Here is a 25,915-nt window from a genome sequence, read left to right as displayed (position 1 = left end):
GGTGTCAGTGCCCCTACTCGCCAATTTTATAGCCGGCGCCCCCAATCTCCCATTTCAGGTACGAAAAGATTTTCTGGTACGAATTATGATAAATCTTATCGTACCGTACCGTATCAGTTCCCTGGTCTCCATTCAATGAAGCGACCTATGAATAACACGAAACGACACCATAAATGCGAAAGGTAGGCTACTTCGAAATGTCGCTGTGACAAAATTGAATTAAGATACTTTTAAATATTTCCGGACAGCAGGACTACATAAATAAGCATTACATATTATAGGCTTTCCTTTACATAATGCCAATCATGATTTCTATCAAAAAATGCGTTGCTAGCCCCGAGGATAGACTGCCACTGCTATTTAGCCTACATATTTAGTATTAGTTGGCGAAGCATTAGACATGCAGATTGCGTGACAATCATTCTTGCAAGAGGTTATTTTATTCACTCTGCTTCTAGTATAATGTTACATCCACTGGTGACGTAGTGCAAGATACCAGTCGAGAATCGCATCTTTCCGCTCCGATAAGGCGTGAAATATAGACAATGCCCTCCGCCGACATAGGGAAATCTAAAACTAGCTCTAGGTATCCCTGACCGATACGGCAATGCTGTAAATTATCTGGATGTCAGTTACTAGCCTATAAGCTTGAGTCATAGGAAGGCCTACGCCATTTTCAGATCATAACACGTTAACCAAATCGGTTACGATTTCACCCAATCGTCGTCATACTGTTAATAGTAAGCAGAAAGAGCGGACTTCTTCACGGTTTTCGGAAATCAATGGATCATCGGGGCGTAGCACTGATTCGAAAAAAACAACACATAATCGAAAATTTCAGTAAAGTTGAGTGTTCTGCCACAACATATGTGCGAGATGCAAACGATACCGGCGTACGGGAAGGAGAGCTCATCTATTTTTAATTTCCCTATGTTTGTAGCAGAAAAATTAGGCAGGGTCAGGTACAGAACATAGTTTGCAGTCATTCTGGGATGAAACGCATGAGAAGTTTAGTTCAGTAATTTTGTAGAAAATCCGAATGATAGCGCTGCGATGTTCCCGTAGAGTAAACTAGTAGTAATATCAATACTGTACTTGACGACAAGACATACCTAAGAACAGTCAGCGCAAAACATCTACAGATTGCCCGGAGCTGTACTAGCGACGACCGTGCGTTACTAATCACAAAAACGAATATTTACCGTCTGGAGTAGTCACATTATCGAGATTGTACAATCATTATAGTCACATGACGTTGGTTGTTTTGTTGTTGGCTGTGCAATACCGGACACTGTAGCCTACATACAGACTACAGCACGACTCCCAGTTTCTTATCGGCAAATGCCTTTATTGTAGCCTACCGGTCTCTTAGACTGGACGGAAAATGTGATTTCGCATACCCATAGTTGCTCAGTAGGTTCTGAAACGTTCACCTCACACATCTATATATATGTCAAATAATCGGATGAGTTTATTATCCATCATGCTTCCGCGAAATAGTATTCTACCAAACAACCACGACATCAGGCATTTCAAACGCAATTTGGATTGCGAGTCAGATGCAAACTTTTTTAATGCTTGCGCTAATACCAAAATGTTACCCTCAATTCAATAACTTTGTTTTTAGTACAATGCTTCATCGCATCATTCCTATACATATATATATATATTATTGCAGATCATCAGGGCCTTATTCCAGCAAAGCCAATAAGCCATGGAATTGGTGAATATACATACAATGATTCGACGAGTGAATACAGTTATAGATCGTCAAACAGTCGCTCCTAGCACGCTAGTCACGGCGATACAATTTTGCATGTTTATATGCTTGCTTTTTTTATCCGTAATGTTAATCCTGTGTGTGCAATGTGCATCGTGCGGACAGTAAGAGATGTAGTGAACAAGTGGAAGTTGGCTCATTATTATTAAATGACCAGACCATTCTAGTTTCCATTATTTTGGGCCACGGCAAAAAGATGTCACCATCGCATTAATTACCAACCCACCACACCAAAGACAGTGGGAGATGTTAAGAAAGTAATTTTACCGTAATAGATTTACTTAAACCAACGCTGCGTCTTATTTAGGAAAAGACTTATATGACAGTGCGACCCCGACCACAGATGCTTGCATTATATATTGATTGTGCACTTTGACTAGTGTATAACGGCGTAACCCTCACGTTATCACCACTCTGAAAAACTCTTTCGGTGCATTTATTTCTCGAAACTCTCCGCTCCATCAGTACTTTTTGATTTTATTGCAGTTTGGTGTTGATGTCGTGACTTGAAGCAGCAGTATAAGGTCAACTGCCCGCAGTTCCCATTGATAAACATGGATTTAGCTTGACGTGCACAAATATCATACGCCGAGCGCTATGCGCAATGCGTATACTGTGACCAAATCCAGCTCATATTGGGGTATTATACCATTGCGATTTTTGAGCTGCATGAGTTCTAAATTGACAGCAAATGCTGTAAATTCGTCACGCGGTTATTTACGTTAAAGTGATGCACTGACTAAACACAGGACATCGACATTAACAACACAATTTATACAAAGATTCCATACGCTAGCAGAGACGTGACTCTCGGCACTCACAGACAGTCAAAGTTTCTTGAGCTAATTTTAGGAATACGTTATTACTTTTCGGAAGCACACTCATCATGGTCTACGAGTGCGTATGATTTGATTTGTTGGAATATAGGGCCGCTCGCACAGTAGACATAAATAGAAGTATAGAACCCATAAATCAGAATGGCATGCAACGCTGTAAATAACACTATTACACTTCAGAATGTATAATTAGTGGACGTATGGCGTATGCTAATGAATGTTGAGGATGTCATCTTACAATTCATCGACTGCGACGGCTAATAGTCACGGATTTCAATCGCTCAACGAATCTTCGACGCCGTAAGTGCAAATCTCACATGAGCTTCAGTATCGCAGAAAGCCAACTAGCTGCAGAATAGGGCGCACTAACGTAAGGCGTTGCAATTTTCAGAATCGCCTGTGTTGGAAATTACCTAAGCCGGTCGACTCTAGTTCAACGTATTTATGAATTGGGTGGTCGTTCCGTCGATCTGATATTCGGGAATCCTGATTCCTTTTGGATCGAATCAGCGATAATTCAAAATGTCCGTCTCTTGTCGTAACATGATTCACATTAGCTTGTACGAAGTAGAGCCGAAATAGTGGAGATCAAATTTCAATGGTATTTTGATCTAAAGTGTTGTCTCGTCAACATCGCTATTAATATTAATAATATACTTTTATTCTAATCTGGGATATGTGGTGTAGCCACGGCCAGGAAGGTGATAAGTTTCAAGTCTTCAAACCCTCAACTTCAGGTCTGTATTTAACGCGATGAGTACACTCTTAGTTTCTTTGCAAGTCGTAGAAAACTTGGTCAACTAGATAATATTTGTAGATGTATAATTAGACTATTTAGAGCGAAATGCTATAATCTAATTCTTACCTAATTTGCGAAATGCTTATATGCTCTAATTCCAATTGTAATCTATTTTGTGAAGTGTTTCCGTGCTCTAATTTTAATTCTAATCTAATTTATGGATATCCTGAAAATGCTGCTGATGAACTTCGTATTGCGTAGCGAGCCAAGCTTTGTGTATAGGCATTTGCCATTCTTAAGCTTATCAGAACGAACTATGAGTTTATATGAACTGAATTAGATTTTTGTTGTTCATCTTTATAATTCGGAATTTAATTCAACTGACATGCTTTCGCGAATTCAGTAATTCTATTATAATTTGGATGAAAATATGTGTAGCTTCTAGTTGTCTATGAGTCAAATTCACCTATACAGGCGTACACAAGTTTTCGTATTCACGAGGATTACCGCAAAAGCTATAGTATGTTATTATCAAATGCAACAGGAGGACTACGGCATCTCAAGTCCTATAAGCAGAATTTATCTGAACTTGTAACGTTACTGCGTCAGCACAAATATTACTGACGAATATTAGGGATTTAGTGATGAGTCGCCGTTACGGAACGGTGTCGCGTCGTTTATCCAATAGAGCGGAATTGAAAACGCTAGATAAAGTGTCGCTGCCATCCATCTCCTGACCCCGGAAGAATGATAGATGTAATATAGGATTGCGTGGTGTTCATTTAGGCAAGGACTTCGAGCGAGTTCATTTTGTCAGTGAAATCGCAGTTTCGAATTTTTGCCAACCGTCATTAGTGCCGTCAGACGCGAGGGCGCGAGATATCCATACTCAACAGGGGAAATCCTACGACCACTGCGCGTCTATCAGTATCGTAAACAACATGTGATTCGAGATATCCTCGCTGGAACGCCATATACCGCAGACACCTGTGTCATTTTCAAATTCTTCTTTCTGAGTGAATCCTACGGGACAAGGATGACTATCACACAAAGCCACGCCTCAGTTTGAGTTATTGTTTCTAAGTTTTTAGAGCTCTTAAAAGTCTAGAATACAGGTACTCAGGTGTCTTTTTAAAACTGCAGTCGATGTTACGGGATCTTCCCACCAGATCATGTGTTAAAACATTCCACACTGCACGAAAACCCCCTCACTGCGTCTTCTTTTTTCTCTTGGCAATAAGATGCATGCGGGGCGAATGGTTACCAGATGTGATCCTATACAGTGAACATAGTGTGTGTTATGTTATATTACTTTACTTTCATTTCAATACGTCGTACTTATTTTGAATTGGAAAAATTAGTCAATCGATTCTAGAGCAGGCGCGATTCGGCTGCTATGCTCGCCTGCGTTCACCCACATACCGTGGATCACGCTGATCGCATGTTAAAGCTTAGTCTCTTGTTCACTAATCCTATAAACACGTTTTCCGACGTAAATGTTGATGACATTTTATAGGCCGTACGAAAAGCCGTTTGTCGACGAAGTGATATGGATATCGGCTGTCGTCATTCTGGCGTTTCTCCTCGCAGGCTTCTGCCTAAATTTGGTAACGGTCCTGGTGATTTCTAAATATAAAGAATTGAGGTGAGCAAAGCGTTACTAACCCAAGCATTCCAACAGTGCCTCCAATCGAATGTAATTTATTGCAGAAACGCGTTTGTGTGGTTGATATTTTCTCTTTGCGTATCGGACATGATATCTGCTCTCATCAGTCCACTGTTTTGGTATCGGCGGACGGTAGGCTTTGATAACTGGGAGCTGCCCGATTTACTGTGTCGAGTAAGGTGTTACATTATTGTTGCACTGACGTCACATAGTAATGTGTAAGTTTGTTGCCTTTATCTGCGAGCCACACTTCCGCCGTGATCGCTCGAGTGGAAATCAATTGAAAGGGCACGTTTCCCACCGAAAATATCTGGCTAATATATGTAGGTGTGTGCACATTGTATACATTGCAGAATTGGGTGTAAATAAAAGCCCAAACACGGCGCAGTGGTTTTGCAAAAATACGTTTTCACCGCATGCTTTCGTTCATACAGTTCTACTGGGCGTTCGACATCACTACTTCCTTTTCCACTGCTATGCACATTGTTTCTTTCGCCTGCCTGCGGTTGATATCCATAAGATGGCCCTTCCTTTTTAAAAAGATAACACTATTCATGGTATTGGTAAGTGATTTCGTAAACACAATGCAGTATAAGTTGCCTTTTTTTCAAAACATGATCGCATGTTAACAGGTAACAATATGTACAATTTGGCTCATCAGTGTATGCTGCGGGTTCGTGCCGTTTTTTCTTTGGTTCCATAGTAAAGTTCGAGATCGCCACAGCGATTCTCAAGATGCAAGGTGGCCGGCTTGCACGACGAATATGCGATGGTCAGTTTGCATATTTGCATTTCAACGTATTCGTTGTTGGGATATAGTTTTATTACATCTGTAGGTCTGGAAGTCTACGCGTAGGCCTACACGTGTGTAAGATGGTACCTTAAATAATGACTTGAACTTCTTTTTAACGGTTTATGCTTGCTCAAAGGAGTGAAACGCCACGGAACCTATAGTGGTAGATACTGAGACATAGCATTAAGCGACGGAATACGATTATTCATTCACATGTTTGGGTGAATCGCGGTTCGCATCTATGTGAGTAAAAAGAAATCGAAGAAAGCTGACAAAAAGCCAAAAGCTGGAAATTCGATTTTTGATGATGACGACGGCATGGATGACATCTTCGCCACAACTTCGTCTAAGAAAAAGAAGGCGCCTTCGAAATCTGCCAAAAAGTCGGCCGCAGCTAAAGAATCTAAATCCGAGCCTTCCCCAGTAATAGACGATCCACTGAGTATGCCTTGAACTTGCTAAATCAACTGCAAAAACACAGACACCCGCATGGTTATGCTTATGCATGTCTATTTGGGTTGTTCAAAAATAACTTGGTTACAACTGCAAAAACACAGACACCCGCATGGTTATGCTTATGCATGTCTATTTGGGTTGTTCAAAAATAACAGCGCAGCCACTAGCTAGCCAGTCACCATCGCAACACCGGCCAATCTCGTCAGTTATCTTCTTAACTTTCTGATGGGATCAAGTCTACCATAAAGCTACTCTAATCGCCCATACCTTATAGTTGGATGGAACCAGATAGAAGTTTTCACCATCGCTGATTAATTCTTCTTCGCATCATCGACTTTTAAGTAATTCGAGTGTGACGGTATGCCGCAGTCGTTCAGACATTTTCCGCATCTTCCTAGCATCAGAATACCCGATAATATTCCGAGCTGGTACTGAAAACGGACGCGTAGATGATCAATGGACAATTGAACACGGATTGGAAGATATGACCATATTCTCGCGTCGGTTTTGGATTTTGGATGATAATTATCAATAGTGATGATTCGCAATGGACTCGAATTTCATCCAGCTTTTACTTATTATTAAAGAATTACTGGGCGTACGGTTTGCATTTTTTGCTCATAATATCAACTTGAATTCAAGATTGCGATTGCATGTCACCACCCCGGTCTAGTGTGGCTTCTGCGAACCAGGGTCTCACTCTCACAAGCAACGGGCATTACTATCTCTCTAGTTATTCATATAATATGTAATCGTGGGACTGTTTTGACTTGGCGTTCGCTGTGACACTTCCGTCTTAGAAAAGGACTCGTTAACTTTACACTGTACACTTGTAATGTACACTGTACACTGTACAGTCATACATATGTCATTGTCCATGTAATGTCTTATCACGTAATCTGAGTTCACTGCAGGTATTGCATTTATTGCCTAAAGATACACGTAACGCAACTGATTTTAGAATTCTTAGACGGCAGATGAATTAATCATATTTATATAATGTGATTCGTGGCCTACGATATCGTAGGCCCCATGTGATTGTTAGTGATTGTATAAGATACTTTTGAACAAGCATAAGCGAATCAAGCTCATTCTGTCAGTCACTCATGCTATTAGAATTTGTATCATACCTTTTGAAGATAATTGCTTTTCAGCTAATCGTCGATGCCGACAAAGGCCACTGATGCATTATAAATATATTGTTTCAGGTACGGCATGTACACAACCTATCAAAAGATCGCATATCCAATATTTTTATATATGCCATTGCTACTTGTCGTGATTCTTGCAATCTGGACATCCGTATTAGTCTACGGAATGAAACAAACTGGGGCTAGCACGTCACAAAATGATAGAAGGCTGCCAAAACAAAGACAAGCCGTCACGCAACTCATTCTAATTGTGGTGTCATTTCTCATTGGGTACATTCCTTTTACCGGTAAGTGGCGATCCGTAAGTCTCTCCAAGCGAGGGTGACCCATCACGTTTTGCTTTCAGCGTACGAGTTTTGGTCTACGATGAGTCACACTAACACGGAGTACATCAGAAGGGTAGACTACTATTTCGGACTCACTGAGTATTTTTTCATTCGTCTGTCCGAATGTTTGAATCCGGTGTTCTACAATCTCGGATCGTCACGGATGAGGAAGTACACTCAAAAGTATCTCCGTACATGCTGCAAAGGAAATATTGAAAGAGATCTCACCATAAATAACAATCATATTAGTAGCGACGACGAAGGTTGAGAACTTCCGCTTCTAGTGATAGCCTAGTTCGATTCTATTTATCTATTTATTATTCCGTCTATTATCCTAGTTTTACTGTTAATGCAATTAGGACAATATGTCATCCAGCAATTTGAACCATAAACTTTCTCTTCATGCCGCTAACGTCGTCATTCTTGTGTAACTTATCTTTTCATATTGTCTCTGTGGATGATCTCTTCAAACTTTAAGGTTTCTGACCATTAATATTAAACCACGGGTTTTTAAGAACGAAAGAGTTGATATGTGACCACGGCTTAGCTATATGTTTGGTTAAACAAGCGTGGCATTCGCCGATAGTGTGACGTATGTATGTATGATGTAGTATGTATTAGGACTGGTCACTTTGCGGACGCTACAGTGTATTACTGGGACGTCCAAACTTTTCCATCAGTGGATCACATTCTAGTATTGTAATAATCGCTTATCTCCCATAATGGGACTGGTGCGCCACGGTCGTTAATTACCTTTACTTCGGAATATATTTTAGCTTTTACTATACAGGTATAAATCAAAGGAGTCTATCACACGATATCACAAACTCGGCAACAGGGGTTAATAGCTCAGGCAGGAATAAGAGGTTATAAGTTATGAATGAAATGTTACGATTATGACAGGATTCGGTGAACGCATAATTGCTGGGGTAGTTCAGTGTTTACATCGAAAAAGAAAGATGGCCTCCTTTACTCAGTATACCATATTTTGGGGTCATGTATAATGTATTCTTCTCACTAAAATGTGACATTGACAACTAAACGAACAATAAATTTTACAAGTCGAGAGAGTCAAGATCCTTAACGCCAAGTTGAATAAATCCGACCCGAAATATTTTGTTACCACAAAATTGCTGAACTATTTCGAGCAAAGTCGAGGAATATTACTGAAGCCTGCAGCCCTCGCTCGGCCGTGATCAGGATTGCTGATGTTGGCGTGGTGGTCACGATACTGTGCATGAAATTTGCGCCTAGTTTCGATTACGGTCTTGCCTTATTTCTCGACTTCGTAATATCAGTTTTGTACGCTGATAACTAAAGCACAAATCTTCGCTTTCATCGTTCAATACAAGCAATAGTACTACACTGTAGGGATGGTGTGAACGTGAGGTTCACCTTCGCGTTCTGTGTGTGAACCTCGGAAATTTAGAGGTTCGCGTTCACAAACGAACCTTGATAGGTTCTGCACTGTGAACCTTTTTCATATATTACAATTTTCGCTTCATTGTAACATATTTGGTTGAAATTTATTGCATTTCAACTGCAGACCACTCTATGCATGGCGCTGGCAGTATAAAAAAGATCAACACTAAACTAGCATGCATCTTGACAATCTCAAAAAATTTATTTGCTTTATTGTTACAAAAGTTTGCTCGAAATATCCAGCATTCCGTTTGTGAATATTTAGTGACCATTTGCTGTGAGCTTGACCCGCAATCACACAATATCGAGAGCGAAATACACTACATGTAGGTAGGTAGTCAGCGAATGATGCTTATTCAACCAATCAATGAAATTGATATCGTTTTCTGATGTAAAAAATGTAGCAGGTCTACAGGGTCAATCTTGATTCCATCTGTTTTGTGTATCAGAAAAACCTAATCCGTGCGATTGGGTTGTTGGCTATCTGCTGTATAACTTGTTAAAGGGGTAAAATGGGTAGCAAGTACAGAAACCCGTTTTACACTCTGCTCACTATCAGTGTAGCAATACTCAGACGCCGAATACATTGTCCGGTCTGGCCTGGACCGTTAAGGCGTAAGCTTATATTGCCTCGAATGATAGATTTGACGACGTTTAAAACGTCAATATGTATTTCAGCATTGCGGCAATATGTGGGCCGAGTCGTCGCTAGGTATCGTATACAATGTACAAGTACATTAATATAGGCTATCACTTCACAGAAATCCAGGGTTGGAATTAGCAATATGACGTCACGTTATGTCATGAGGTTCATATTCGCGTTCACATAGAACCTTTCAAAAAGGTTCGCGTTCACACGAACCTGAACCTTTCAGAGGTTCACACCATCCCTACACTGTACTCAGTTGTTTTTCCGGGCTCCGATCGCGACAAGCAATTCAGAGCGCAATCAGAGATTGAGAGTGCACATTCCGTAGGTGTGTTTTGAATGACCAAATTCAAACAGTTGCCGTTGAATAATTAATTTAATTGATATAACCGGTTGTGACCTCCGATGACTTAATTTTGGGTAAAAATTTCAGATCAACGTTGTCGCAATATGTTCAATAAGATTGCGTGGAATTAACCTATAGGCGACGAACTTCAGATGTAATCGAGATCTCAACAACACATCACCTTTGCATCGTACGAGTTTTAGAGTTCTTTCTCGCAACGTTTTGGTTACGGGAAGAATATTGTAGCGTTGAATAGCAGATAAAGTCGCTACTAGCTATCCTCATTTTGGAAGACTAATCAGAAGTTAAAAGAAGGCAAAGGGAGAAAACAATGCATGCCAATTTCTTGGAATCCAAGTTACTCCTAAACGACAAAGGGGATAAGTTGATAGAAATACCATGCAGGGCATTGTTAACTTTTCCACATGCCCACACAGGCCACTCGTCGAAAGCAGGTTAAACAACAATTGTAATCAAATATTTAAACATTAGATTTAAATAGTGACATGCGTGAAATGCTACATGGTAAATCACATTTTCACGATGGGCGGAATCTCATTCTACAAGGTTCCGTCAAATAAGGCCTACTTGGCAACTTGGAAAGACATTGAATACCCATTACCCATATTCTATTGATGCTGCGGCCCGCCACGTCATCAAAAACTATAGGAAATTGGCACTCCAGCAAATTTGAGTTTAAGACCCCCGGTTTAAGTGTTTCGTGGCCCTATAAAAATCAAAAAATTCTATATCACTTATCTACCATCGCCGTCTACTACTACATCTACATTGCGACAGTCGCACTCCTCCGTTGTATAGGGTTAGTAGACCATGTTTCTTGTATTACACAGGCACAGTGATCATTCTTTCTAATTGGAACGAATCGCCGATAGCAGGTAGAACGGCATAATAGATGCTTTTTGATGCCGCAAGAAACACCCAAAACACGCTATATAATCGAATAATAAAACACAACGTAAGACTAATGTGTATGACAGATAATGTTTAAAACATTGATTATTGTTTCGAAGTATCCGCTAAAAACTTTTCAAATTTTTCTAGGACAGCAATATCGTACATATAGTATGTTTAAAACATTAGCTAACTAAAGACTAATGATCATACAAACATGCATTACAGTTGAGAAAGAGTTAATAACAAACCGCAATCATTAAAATAATTCTCACTGCGGACGCTCATCAATTGCTGTACGGACGCAGTTAGGGAGCCGCTGTTATAGATCGTTGGTTTTAACCGTACGGTGGCTTTGTGTTAACGCCTTCATTACAGTTACGTCATCCTCAATTCAGTTTAATTCATTTGTAATTCAATATCCCAAACCTTATTTACATGAGGCACAGACAGACTATTTTTCGAAGATTACAAATGTGATCCGAAACCACTAGCAAAGGTATTCAAGTCCGGTTTATCCAATTGCGAATGCATTACTATCTCCAGACTGCGATAATACAGTCGATACATTCAGCTGAGGTATAGTGCCATGCGATCCGGAAAATTGTTGATAATTTCTCAGCAATGTGCAATAGCGTTGTGTAGGATTACCACAGAGCAGCCCATGCAGCGCCACGGCATCAACGAATCGAGCACGGTACGTGATCTCCACCACCGTTTATTTCATGTTGTACACATATTATATATGGACCAACTCGGTCTACCGATGATCGCCGGGATGTAGCTGTTATTTGGCATGTAACTGTATGGGTACGTGGTCAAGAAATCACCTTCGAATATTGCATTCTGCTTGTAGTGAGGTACTCCTTGACGTAGTCAGAGGAAGGACATGCGCTGATGTCAGACAGACAGAAACAGACAGACATTGAGTTTATTGATTCGCTCAAAATACAATCCCTTGTGACGCAGTGAAAATATACCGTTGATGAAGTCACTTATACGTCGAAGGGAAGTGAGTGGCGCAGTTGGTTGTGCACCGTTGTCACGACAGCTACGGTAGTGGTTCTTATCCCGGTTTCGAACTACTTCTATATGTCGGAGGTTATTTGTGTTTCTCGTCGCCGACCTCACTGCATACGCTGTGACGTACTTTTAGCCCTATTGATGCAAGTAATGTCGAGCTTGCGAAAATCGGCTGCGACAGACTCTGACGCTTGCGAGAGACAGTGAAAGACGTGGCAAAGACCAAGACCAAGCAGAGTACAATTGATTCATGATCGGGCGCAAATGACCTTACTGACGATAAGCCCCAAAAAATGTTTAATAAAGACAAAAAACCTACGCGCCGAATTATTTCTGATATTTATCAGTGTGTGTTGGAGGGGAGTTTCGCATGCGTTAGGCAGCACCACACCAGAGCATCAGCTGCCACCTATATAGTTTCACAAAGGGCGAAGCACCCGGTAAAAGGAGAGGAAGTGCCTAAAATTACGAGCCCGTTTCCCGCTAATTGACCCATGTAATCTTCAAGGGGATTATTTCCGCCGTCGAATTTTCGCCCTATTCAAGTAACAAAATCCGTCGTATCGTCGTCGTATTAATTACTGCATAATATTCTGGAATTCAATATATTGACAGAGAAATAGGCTATGATTTGCACGTTTTGGAATAGGTCTTTTAGTTCGAAATCGAAACCCCGACCTTCTGAAATGCCACGGAAGAAGTGCACTGCTATCTCCAATACTTGCTAGCTCATTTGAAATTAAGCAATTGATACCGCGGCGTGCGCTTCGACAGAACGAGACGATGTCACTTTCCTGGGCGACGCCTCGCAATTCTGAACTACTCTCCGAAAGGGAGCAGCAGACGTGAGACTGATTTTCAATAAATATTCATAATAAAGTTTTCGTTTTGTGTGAAAGTTATATTTTTATGGTTTCGTTATTTTAACACTCTGTTGATCCACAGTTCGGTCTGTGCGTCAGTATTGTATAGTAATGTATTAGATGTCTAGTTAAATGTGTATTGTGGTAGAATTTTGCTTTTATTACAGTGCGAAACTTTAGGGTCACTCGATGGGTTGTAAATTAGCGTAAGTGTTCCGCGGGTTAGTAAATGTTAAGAACGACTGATATTCATGATGGTTCCCTAGGGCCTGCTTCGTCTTTTGCGCCAGACGTAATTATGTCAGAACATTATAAGAAAGATATTAATTAGGGCGGCGAAACTCAGTTCACAGAAGAGAGATATTTCAACACGAAAATAAATTCTAGACACCGCAGGAATGAGAGAAAATGCGATAACTTTAATGCACGATACCTTGACCGCCTTTTGCCAGACAACGATCGGTTTGGCTTGATTTAACGTCTTTTCGTCGACTACTATGTAACGTGTAACGTGAATGGAGAACAGCGTGAATACCATACCTGCGAAACAGTTTTTGACAGTCACCGAGGGTAGATTACAGTTATCTGATACTACTATTGAGGGGTGAGTATTATTCGTCTGCTACGCTGTCCAGTATGATAATGTTGAAGTATTTCGCAGGAAATCGATTGACCAAAATAATAACATTTTGCTTTGTACTGTACATAGACATGCTGTAATGGAAGGTAAATTAGCGATAAGTTTCAGCATAATCTCTAAGTTGAAACACGGCGATTCTGTAGATTTGTTAGCCAGCTTAAACCAGAGAGCTTGTTTGCCATCTTGAAACTAAGGCTATTGTATTGTGGCAAGCGGTATTCTACGGATACTTACGCAGTTCATTGTCACGATTGAGAGACACTTTTCAAGTGTCACCGAAAGACTATATGCCAAACCTCGGGCCGTCAGATCACATGCACGCGATAAATGTACGATTGTACGTTCTTGTACCATTTGTAATTCTATATTTCCCGTTTCGCAAAATTGCACGGTAGCTCATATTTAAAAATGATTAAATGATACTGCTGATTCGATCACATGACGTTCGTCGAAGTGGCAATAATTGTGGGTTAGTCTTCCGCAACCAAACTAACGGCGCTTAAATATCGTAGGCCTGGTACAGCATAAGTTGGAATTATAACAGGACGCAAGATCGTCGGTAACGCCGTGGCGTCATTGACATTGTATAGGTAACTTCGGATATCGATAATGTTGCAATGCTAAGCGATACTGTTGCGATGGAACACTTAAGGCAGGGGAAGTTTTACGGCAAACCTCTAGATAGTTCTGACTCCTCGGTTCCCAAATTCTATTTGGCGTGTTGAATGGCTTGAGTGATTGCGCTATTATGTCTAATGACGTGAGACATTATGAACCGAAGTTGAATATTCGGTTTCAGTCGATTAATAATTTTATCATATCAACAAACCACATGATTGTGCCCATAAGAGGCAATCACACTGAACTGAAAAGTCACAAAAGATAACATTGAAACGGCAGGCGATCAAAATGAAGTGACATGCGTCGGTAGGCTAAGTCGATATTTCCGATCGTGGTCCGTTAATCGTGAGCGACGACTAATATTTATTCAGTGGAATCTGCTTGTACTATTTTGCTTTGAAGAAGGGCGAAGATGTGATAATATTGCGAATAATATTAATGGTATTTGATTATTATGCGCATAATCGATTGCTATCTAAAAGAACGATTACTCAATGTACTAGTTTTCAGTTTTACAAGGAATAGTGCGTTGCATCACGCTTTGACAGTTTAGAGACGTCGGATTTGTGAACCTCACTGCTCATTATTAGATCGCAATCACTGGCCAATGTCCATGCTCATAACTTGCGTCGTGACTACGGATGGACAAAACGTATCAGTGATTCGAATTCGATTCGATTCATTGGCCCTTCCGTGAGATTCGAGTCATACATTTCGAATCGAAGCCAAAGGCAAATCGCATCGGGAGGGTATACAACTATACATGTATTATGTATATGGTATTAACCATCGGTTCAATCTATGTTGAATGACGGGTCCCAATATCAGTCAGAACTGTTAGCTGACATGAGCGAGGCGGTCTCGGGTTCAGATATTCTTATTCACTTGAAGTCATAGCGCAGGCGAGCATTTTAATTTCTGTTAACACTAAACATTCTTATGTAGGAATCATGCTGAGTCATGCTAATGGTGTGACTGAAATGACATCAACCTCGAACATAAACGTGTATAGAGTTTTGGTTGACTATTATTTGCTATAAATTTCGGTCAACAATACTGAAAAGTGGTATAGTTCTATTCTACTGAAGAGAATTTGTGAGTTTCTGATTTGAATCGGTCATGATTAGACTTTGCCCATACGCACGTACTAGCAAAGTACTGTTTCTGCGCGGCACACGAAATAAGCGTGTGGCGCAGAAGCCTGTCTAATCTCGACGGTAGAATGTAAGGCCGGTGTAAATCAAACAACCTTTTAATACAAATTAACGCTTAGTAGAACGTAAACAGCACAAATGGCAGCACGCAGTACGCAGAAATATAAGGTATAAAGTGAGTACAAACTACAAAGTAGGAATTACAACGATGCTTTATCCCAAGAATCGTCCAACCGTCTGTTCACCAAAGTAACCAACGAAAACGAGTCTAGCAATTAAATATATATGGAGAGAAAACGAGACTGATAATGATGATGATCAAAAGACGAGACAAATAAATTAAAGACACCAAGATCTCACGAGACATTGCAAAGCCGTACGCGCGCGCTAACAAGTACTCGATGTGTCAGTATTGCCGAGAAAACCGTTGCTATGCCATATGGTCTGGTCACCAACAGGTACCGCTATAACTCGTAAAAGGAGTAAGACAGGCACCGCTATTCCAGAATTCAACCTTTTTGCGTATCGAAACTGTCACAATTCGTAGAATTGATGCTAGTGTGCGTGCCAATTTATTGCAGCAGTTTGAGCGCTGACGGTGGGCAAGTATGTAAACTACAAAAATTCTCCTTACTCGATTACAGATTTGAATATATTTGGTCCTACTTGAAGCTGACACCACTCGTTCTTTACTCACAATTAAAATCTGCCATCAGCCACTCTCCTAACTCTGGTTTGCACGGGTCGTAATACCTGCGGGTGTAACTAATCGACATCGTGAAAGTTACTCATTGATATATTGGGACATGTCAAATCATGTCACAATATTCTAAAATTTGTTCCCACATAGTACAGTCTCAGTTTAATTGTTCGAATATCAGAACATGTGTTCACTGTTCAAGGCTCAATCAAGTCCAAGTAGAAAAATGAATATATCCAGGAATAACCGTGATTACTTTCACTGTAATTGAAAAATATATTTACATCGACCTAAACCAAAATATGTTCGACTGACACTCATGCACGTCAGGGGTAATCGTCAGCAAGTAGCAGAGATTTCGAAAGATCTCATCTAGTAGTCGATAACTGTGAGATTCTGCATGCAATGGTACTCGTTATCGTGTGATTCAGAAGTAATCGTAATCACAATCGACAACATTGTAGCAGTAATCAGACGTGGTTGGCATGTTGTCGGCAACATGAGAAAGCGCCATAGGAGAATAATATGGAGCAGGGGTGTCAAACTCAGTTTGGGTTCATGTGGCGGATTCAAGACTTTTATCGCTTGCGGGCCTACCGGTCAAATCGTGGCAAAATCTAAATCTTTGTTTTCGTGGAATGATTGATTGTCAAGCCTACAAATTATATATAATATTACGAATCACAAGGGATCTATTCTAGCACAATCCTCATTCGAAAACAACGGAATTGTCATATATACGAGGATTGACCGATTGTCTACAGTTATGAACCAGCAAAATAGTTGATTCAACCGGCGGGTCACGACAATATAAGTTCGGAAATTTCTATGCCCCTTTGTTTTAGTTGTGATGCGCCGTTGATCATGCGTATATGTTATGAGGAATGCCAGAGATGACATATGAACAAGGAACTTGTTCGAAATTTGCAGTCTTACGATTATATACTTGGAATTATACACATGTATTTTTTTCGAATGTTGCGATGGCCGTGACGTGATGAGATTTTCTGTGTATCCATGTCTGTATACTATTTGTGTACTGTACAGTTTACACGATTCAGGCTTTATATATTTAGAGTTAACAAAGTGACGTCACACGATGTAGTACGTTTGCGACGTCGCGTGTACAAAACTTCCTACTTATTAACACACGAGCTCAAATGGCAGGTACGCTAAGTATTTGAATTGAATACAGAGTCCTAAATTGGACTTCTGATTGACAGTGAAGCAGCTACCGTATGCTATGTGGACATCTCAATGTCACTATAGATAGACCTACTGCCGGTTGAAAAGCTCTCAAGTAACGGCGCTTGAAGATTGATTATACTCACATCATAATTTCGACGATGACCCCCTCTTTAAATAATTTACATTCTTCAAAACCTCCACAGAGTAAAGATAAATGTACCCCATGCAGTGACGTCTCTTTAGAGATGATTTGAAAGAAGTCCTGTAACTTGACCTGTTTATGATAAGCGGCATATCCATCCTGTTTTATTTATAGCTATATGTAATACACATACTAATACATATGATTTCGGATTTATTTCCTGTCATATATAAATCAAACTTCATCCCCAATTGAAAGTAGGCTACGTATTGAACTTTTTGAATGTTTCTCCATCTTACGTTAGAATCCCAACCCAAACGGGGTATCGCCAAATATCGTATATTCAAACCCAAACCAATTTCGGCCAACATTCGCGAAACTGGAAATGATAGATAATCAAAAATTAAATCATGGTATCTTCTTGAAAGCATTTTCACGAGGGTCATGACCGTGACGGATATTACTGCTATCCATTAAGTTTGAATTTGTTGTTGATATCCTGCGTGCAATGTACGTACGCGTTCCTGATAGCGACTATATGTTGTTGTAACAATATGGAATGATGATGATACGTCTTATATTTAGGGCCATAATATCGTGGACCATTCCAATTTGATTGAGTTGAATGGGTCGCGACTGTATACATTAACGAAGCTAGTTGACCTTCACGGTCGTATCGATCATTCCTATCTGATACCGAATATACTGTGCAAGTGTGGATGCATATTTTCTGTACCGCCATCATTGCCGTCTGTTTTTTTACGTATTTTGGTCGCATGAAAATAAAGACTCTCTCTCGTTTTCAGATATTTCTCGCGACCTTTCGGTGATGAAGTCATTTGGATATCTGGCATCATCATTTTCTTATTCTTTGCAATCGGACTGCTACTCAATTTAGTCACCGCGATTGTCATTTTGAAATATGCTAGATTGAGGTAAGATATATCATTTATTCATCAGCTTGTCCTGTACAAATTTGAAGGACACGTGGAATGATGTATCATTTCATAGTGGTTATTCATGCTTCGTCTTCACGTTCAAAATTATATCATCTTGGTTTGGATTTTGGTTGCATTTAAAACAAACGGTGTTTTAAAACATGTTTTATACAGTGTTTTAAACAAATGCCTTCAGAAAAAATTGTGTGTTTTTCAAACGTTGTATAATTATGCCATACTTGTGTAAATACTTTCGACAAGACATATAGTATGAGCCGACGGGCGATTTGTAGCCAATATAGTCGACGTATGCGATGTGCAGTGGCTGGAACCCTCGAAATCGTCGTCGGTTCAACAGTTATAGCACGTAGACATGGATCATTGGTACGGAATGGGTGTTCTGATGATGATGACCCCGACCGTAAAATTGCTGCATAACGTTGTAGTCCTGGTTAAATATGTTTTTGGCCCAAAGCCCTTTTCGTCGAACGAGCCATATTTACCCTGTATTTTAAATTGTCCATGTCAATCCAATGTGACGTCACAAATAAAGATTCGTGACGTCACAACAACAAATGTTCGCGACGTCACAACAACAAATGTTCGTGACGTCACAACAACAAATGTTCGTGACGTCACAACAATGGTTCGTGACGTCACAATTCAGGTTCGAGACTTCACAATTAAAGAATAACACACAAACAATAAAAACATGTTTCAAACAAGGGTCAATTTTTAAACATGTTTGTTTTGAATTGATTTTTGTTTTAAATGCAACGCTTGTTTGGGTAGTCTACTATTTTTCTTCGTACGTAGAGGAGTTTAGTTGCGACACACCCCAACCGTATAGGGCGCATTATTTACACTCGTGAGGAATTACGCCGAGGGCTGGGCACAAGAGAGAGAGAGAGAGAGAAAGAGAGAGACTCTCTCTTTGGGCACAATGATTCGAGTACTTGAATCTGAATCGAGTAATAATTTCAATGATTCGATTCGAGTAGTAAAAGACGATCTTTTCGAGTACTGAAATTACACGCTCCTCGCAACTGAAAGCTAGTTTGCTAACGAGAAGTATAGCTTGGATAATATTTTCCACTAAGGAAGCCTTGAAACCATAATTGGCCGTGTCGAAGCACACAAGACATAGGTTTTTCGGAGTACAGAACTTCAGAATTGCAGCAAACAATACGTTCATACTGCAAATTTATTCCACTCGAAGCTTTTCGACTGGCCCTCTTCAGGAGTGACCGCCTGTAAATGAGGTCAACCAAGTTCGAAATAAAGAAAGAATTTTGTGGTTGTGACGTAATAATGACAAGTACACAGAGTCACGAACGGGAGTAAACAACGCACGGTTACGGTACAACGCGCACAATATCAGCTGTAAAACAGCCGGACGACACAACAACACTAATGGCAGATTCCCAGCGTGTAGAGATGTTCCTTCTGGCGACAGAGGATCGCAACATTGTCAAGAAGTTCAATGAAATCGGGGTGGTCGAAAAAATACCAAAGTATCTTTAATGTGACGGATAACAGACATTATGTTCTTCGTGGTGGCATAAAAGTATAGATAACTAGCCTACCTAGGACCTAGGTTAGTTATCTATAATAAAAGTTACATATTTGAACTTTGACATAGTACATTCTGTTGTGACGTCATTATGAGTGATACTCGAATACTCGACTCGACTCGAAGAGTAATACGTGATTCAGAATCGAATCACTCAGGTACTCGATTTTGCCCAGCCCTGTCGACGACACTTTAATTACTGTGTTACGTTCGATTTGGGTTTGTCATTTGTGTGATTACGCGTTCTGCATTCTAGAAATCTATTTTCATACTTCATCCTATCGCTGTGTATTTCCGACCTCTTGTCCACCCTGGTGAGCCCGTTGTGTTGGTATCGACGAACGCTGGGATTTGATGAGTGGAAGATTCCCGCCATACTTTGCAAGGTAAGTCACAGAGAGGTGGAGTCATGTTTTGTACCCCAAAGCATATACGTTCACTTGAAGCGGATGTTTTGCCAAACGATTATAAACAAATATGCTTGCGAATAACAGTGGCGCGATGTTGATGCTGGTTATTAAATAAACTACTATGACATAAAGTATCTGAGATAATTACATGAATAATTATTATGACGGACGGTCATAGACGTCATCACTCTAATGCAGTGGTTCTCAACCTTTTTGACCTCGCGGCACACTTTGAAAATGAAAAATAGTTCGCGGCACACTAGCACAGTGGTTTTGAACTCTTTTGGCTTACGGCACAGGCAAACTACCTGAATGCGTGTAGCAGCAACCATAGTCTTACAGAGATGGTCACTGACGAAATACTTCTACCTTTTCGGAGCAATCAAAGGCTTTTCTATGCTTGAGTAGTCTTTTATCTCTTCGGGCATCTCATAAATACGTCTGCGAATGGTATCATTTGACATGAGAATCGTTTTCAATTCTTCCCAAACATTCCCTTGCAATTTTATTGCGGGCCGAAAGAAGAACTTTCTCCGCTTCCGTATGAGGTTTGGAATTATCAGCTATTACCTCTGTTACCACTTAACTGGCATGCTGAGATCTCGTTTAAACTTCAGGCTGAGCTTAATTTCATAAGATTGGCATGGCAATAAAGTCTGCCCACTACCCCATTGTCGATGTAATGAACCGTCCCATCGAAGAGTCCAATCACGATCGCCACGAACAAATACAGGGGCGTCGAAGTGTATAATACATGGATGCCAAACGCATTTCCCAGCAGATCGTGTAATAGCACGTGTGAGGATAGTATACCTCGAGTGTTACTGGCAGCCACCCGCAGTTCAATTGCAGTTCCAACAAACCGGGATAATAAACCTCAGCGGCGGGGAAATTTGTAACTGATATAATTTGATTAACTTTACTTCTCAATTCTCGAATTTGTCGCCTGCAACATAACGTAGGGCCCGGAGCCTACATTTTACCTGCAGTGCTGGCACGCTACCTAACAATCGCAATGTGACTGGCTATGTTGGCAATTCTAATTTGTAAACGTGAACATCACTTCCTTTCATTTCTCGATGGTGAGAATGCCTTCTTAGGAGTTGGAGGTTTATGTAGGCTCCTACTCGTCCTCCGATATGCAAAATCAGTGTCTTACAAAAAGTGGGCCGCGTGCTATAAGTTGGCATATCAGGAATCAAAATAAGTAATATCGGTATGGTGTGAAATGATCATCGACGACGAAGAAATGGCAAGAATACGACTACAAATAGAAACAGGAAAAGGTCATCAACCTGTGTCATGTCCTTGTTCTGCCTCCGGTTCTGATGGGGGTGACAAGTAAAAGGTGAACACTTCGGCCACACCTCAATATCACGGTCCAATTACCCGAGTTTAGTTTTCATCGTCCTAAATGCTAAGACTATGTATGGGCAAACTAGCGTATCACACCCATTGACGGTGGAGGCCCCAGTTTGATTCATGGCAGCGCAGTAGCAAAGTTACGAAGCGTGGCAGATTTATTAGATTCTCCGCCCCTATACGTTGCTGTGCTCAGAGCGTCTTTCCAATACAAAGCCCAGAAAAAGACCCATTCCATGACCTAATGGGGATGTCAGATTGAGATGCTGGATTGAGATACCGTAACTAAGATCGCCTCGACATCCTTATATCTGTTCACTGAATCGGATTGTACATCGAGTGTCTTGATCGGGTAAATTCAATTTAAAAACCAATAATGACATACTCAAAATTTGGATTTTTATTATAATTCGACATAGTTTACCACATTTGCTCGCGGCACACCTGAGCAGTCCAATTGGCACACCGGTTGAGAACCACTGCTCTAATGTGATGTCAGCATGTTGACAACTATACCGCACTTAGGCGGGAATAAGTCTATTTTACCATCCGCAATGAACATCGCGGGTCACGATTTATCAAGATGCTGTCGTAACATCAGATGACTAAAATAAGAACTTGCGAATTTGGGTCAGGGCGGGGAATTGTATGATGCCGTAGTCGTACGAGCCTTTTCTCTTCATCATTCCACGATGAAACCGTATTAGTGCCGTAATTCGACCTCAAAAAGCTGATCCTAATTATTTGATACAACTATACTTTTGCTTTCCAGGTGTATTGGTCAGTGGATATAATGACGAATTTCGTAACAGCCATACACATTTTAACGTTTTCCGTCCTTCGCTTCTTGTCAATAAAATGGCCGTTTCCTTTTCAAAGCGTCTCGACATCAACCGGAAGAGTGAGTATACTTTTCGATGCACGCCTTTGCCAGAGCGCATTGTCACTTACCGATGCATCTGACACAGATTTTAATCGTAGTCATTTGGCTGCTCAGTGTTGGAGGAGGATTCGTCCCATTCTGGATTTGGGTTGGGGCGCGGGAGCGTCAACGGTACGGAAATAGTCCCGATGCGCGATGGCCAGCTTGTACTGTTAATATGGAATGGTAAGGAGTTTCTTCCGTCCGATATAAGTGCCCGTGATTGGTCTTGTCTAATTGCCCTTCGTATATTGTAACGCAGTCTCGCAAGCGTTCTTTCATATCCTATTACGAATACTATCCGCCAACTACAGTCTGATATATCGTCCATAGCCACTTAGCCAGCCATATCAACTCATAGCGCATCTATTACACACGAATCTGTTCTGGTCGTATAGGAAACTTCGTCTATAGACGTAGTAGTAGAACTAATTATACGCAAATTTATGGTCGATTATAAGTTGTGCTGTAAATGGTATATACGAAATATGCTAAGAATAGCAATTTGGCCTTCGGTATGAACAGCAGACGGTTGCAAAGAAGAGAATTATAGAACTCCTCATTATAATATTATCCCTGTGTGATACGGGTTGTAGCGATTTATCTATTATCATATCATATTCTTCGAGTGGTAGTGAATTAAACCACTGAAGTATACTGAATTTTAGTATCATTATAATCAGCCATATCCCTTATCCTGAGATTCGGTCGCAAAGGCCATGTCCACTTTTGTCGCCCAAACAATACCCTTGGGCCATTATTGTGCGTTCAGGCACAATGCCAAGGATGAATGACAATAACCAGATTGTACCGGATGGCAATTTATGACACTTATCATGTGTCCTATATTTACAGGTACGATCAGTATCGACTGTATCAAAAAATTGCTTACGCAATAGCAATGTACATTCCGATGATCGTGGTAACATTCGTGTCCGCAATTACAATCACCCTTGTGTACGGAAGCAGTAAATTTTTGGTCGTGCATTGCCCGCAGAGGAAAAGAAAAGATAAACAAGCTGTCTTACAGTTGTGCCTTATTGTCATCTCCTTCCTCGTAGGATACGTTCCATTCACAGGTGCTAATACGTTCTTTCTACTGACGACCAACCGCCTAGTTTTACTCAACACAACTAAATTGTACTCGAAGCCAGATTTGTACAAACTATCCATTTAGTTAGTTGATGGTTAACTAACTAACTCAGTGGCTCCCAACGTAGGCGATTTGGCGGTCTAGGGGGCGAATATACCGAAGGGGACGATAGGGGGGCGAAAACGGATGAAGGAGCGATAGGGCGGGAAAACAACGAAGGGGGCGATAGGGGGCGATGGCGCGTTAAAACGGCTATATGGAGTCAGGACCGGGGGGGGGGGGGGGGCGAACTCGATTCATTATGGTCATAAATCTTGATTTGGGGGTGTTCTTCCCCCAACAAAAATACGCATGATTTATGGAAATGGTGACTTCGTCGTGGGCCATTACGACGCACCAACATATATAGGCCATGTAACATACGACTCGGAGAAGTATGCCAGAACGATCAGCAGCGAGAAGACCTTGGCCGAAAAGGAATGCCCTTGTTCTGACCGAAAACTTCGATATATATAAATATATGTTTAATTGTCCATAGGCACCTCAATGGCTGGCGTCGATTGTTCCTGTCCTGGTAATCAGAACCCTACAGGACAAATGCCATTCCGCAGAGAAAAGTTCTTTGCCAGTTAAGAAATGCCAATTTGAAATCATGTGCGTCTTTTAGTTTGGTACTTATTGGCGATTTCCATGTATTTTGACATAGCAGATATAGGAGGTCACGTAAAAGCATCATGCAACGAAGTCAATATAACAAAGGGTTCCGCCCGAACATGTTACATTAATATTTAGGTATTTAGTTCTCGTTGCGGATTTTGAAAATTGAGTAGTTCTAGTTCTAGCTGCGCTTTCTGAAAATCTAGTAGTTTCTACAAGTCTACTCGCAGCTTTGCTAACTTATCAACTTGTATGCATACTTATCAAAATTGGTCATTATACACCTCGCCAATGTTCTTGCTAACGATTTATGAGGCCGATCTATACAACGACCGACATTCGTTGCAGGCCGTCGTAAGAGTCGCGTATAGGAAGTCGACGAGTAGGCTACTGAGCCTCTGACCAATCTAACACTTAAACAGGACGTAGACCCCTCGTGTTTTGTATCGATGGAGCATGCCACTACTATATTCAGTACTCACCAACCATTCTGCTCTGTGATGATTACGTATAGATGCACAATTTCAATAGGTTTTCTAATTTTGAAAGATCCCCAGCAAGGCTGGTCTTGAGTTCATCGTGACAAAGGTCCTGTATACAGAGAATGCCATGTAAAATGATAGCAGCGCTTATTAAAGTTCTTTATAATCTACAACCGTCTCTGCGATGCTTTTGTCTAAATCCAAATATAATCCGTTTTTTTTTCGATTCCAGCGTACGAATTTTGGAGCGTTCACGACTCTCCCAACACTCCTTATACGATCCACGTCGACTATCATTTTGGATTGGTGGAATACTTTTTCATTCGTTTATCGGAGTGCCTAAATCCGATTTTCTACAACATCGGGTCAGCCAAAATGCGAGCGCACACCAAGCATTTTGTTTTCGGCCTCTTCGGGAAGAAAGTCTTACTGAAGGGGATGTGGACAATAAAACGTTCCAGCACTGACAATCGGAGTGCTCCGAGCAAGAGCTCCCGTCTTCCAGAAGGCTAACAATGAATGTCGTGCTTGAGAGACTACATTTAGTTATAGGTCATTCGATAACCGACTATGCAATTACAGCTTCTTTTTTCGCCGTACATATGAATGGATGTTCTTTCAGGAACATGTAGCAAAGTATACCCCTATCTATGACAGTGGTCCTTAAACGTTTTAACCTGCTAAACACTTACGATTATATGCAAGCCTTGGCGGAACCCCAAATTTTCGCTGACACATATAAAAAACAAGCATCTACCAAAAACACGTTTAACTACACATCTAGGAAACACATTTTGGTTTCAGACTAACCATATTTATCAATCAAATTACAAATGTATCGTTTATGGTGCAAATATATACACTTCTCAGATCTTGCTTAATGCAGTATTGCGATTCACCGATACCCACCATGCAAAATTTAGAGACGAAGTTCTACTCCACTTCAGTTAGTTGATCATAAGACGACAAGGCCAAAATTACGTCATCATTAATGAACAGATTCTTATCAGTGCATGTAAAGCACGAGTCAGAATAACAGCGTTTGAACCCGATCGACTCAACGTACTAGTT

At 40.7% G+C, this 25,915-nt stretch overlaps 2 protein-coding genes across 2 annotated transcripts; both read left to right on the top strand.

Moving 5' to 3' along the window:
- The first annotated feature begins 417 nt into the window (after positions 1 to 417).
- LOC145433437 (growth hormone secretagogue receptor type 1-like) lies at positions 418 to 8,549 on the top strand. The gene is made up of 7 exons (XM_080310539.1): positions 418 to 2,916; positions 4,872 to 5,000; positions 5,066 to 5,195; positions 5,456 to 5,584; positions 5,654 to 5,793; positions 7,479 to 7,708; positions 7,768 to 8,549. Exons 1-7 carry the CDS (start codon positions 2,834 to 2,836, stop codon positions 8,013 to 8,015), a joined length of 1,089 nt encoding a protein of 362 aa, XP_080166665.1. The 5' UTR covers positions 418 to 2,833; the 3' UTR covers positions 8,016 to 8,549.
- Positions 8,550 to 13,356: 4,807 nt separating this feature from the next.
- On the top strand, positions 13,357 to 25,440 carry LOC145433436 (growth hormone secretagogue receptor type 1-like). The gene is made up of 7 exons (XM_080310538.1): positions 13,357 to 13,566; positions 18,214 to 18,342; positions 20,175 to 20,304; positions 22,463 to 22,591; positions 22,659 to 22,798; positions 23,468 to 23,691; positions 25,077 to 25,440. The coding sequence occupies exons 1-7, from the start codon at positions 13,478 to 13,480 to the stop codon at positions 25,355 to 25,357; spliced, it is 1,122 nt and encodes a 373-aa protein (XP_080166664.1). The 5' UTR covers positions 13,357 to 13,477; the 3' UTR covers positions 25,358 to 25,440.
- The last annotated feature ends 475 nt before the right edge of the window (positions 25,441 to 25,915 follow it).

This window comes from Botryllus schlosseri, chromosome 2, assembly GCF_051294905.1.
Source record: "Botryllus schlosseri isolate E-star chromosome 2, Bs_hap1, whole genome shotgun sequence".
Classification (NCBI taxonomy): Eukaryota; Metazoa; Chordata; class Ascidiacea; order Stolidobranchia; family Styelidae; genus Botryllus; species Botryllus schlosseri.
This window is presented reverse-complemented; position numbering and strand designations above follow the sequence as displayed.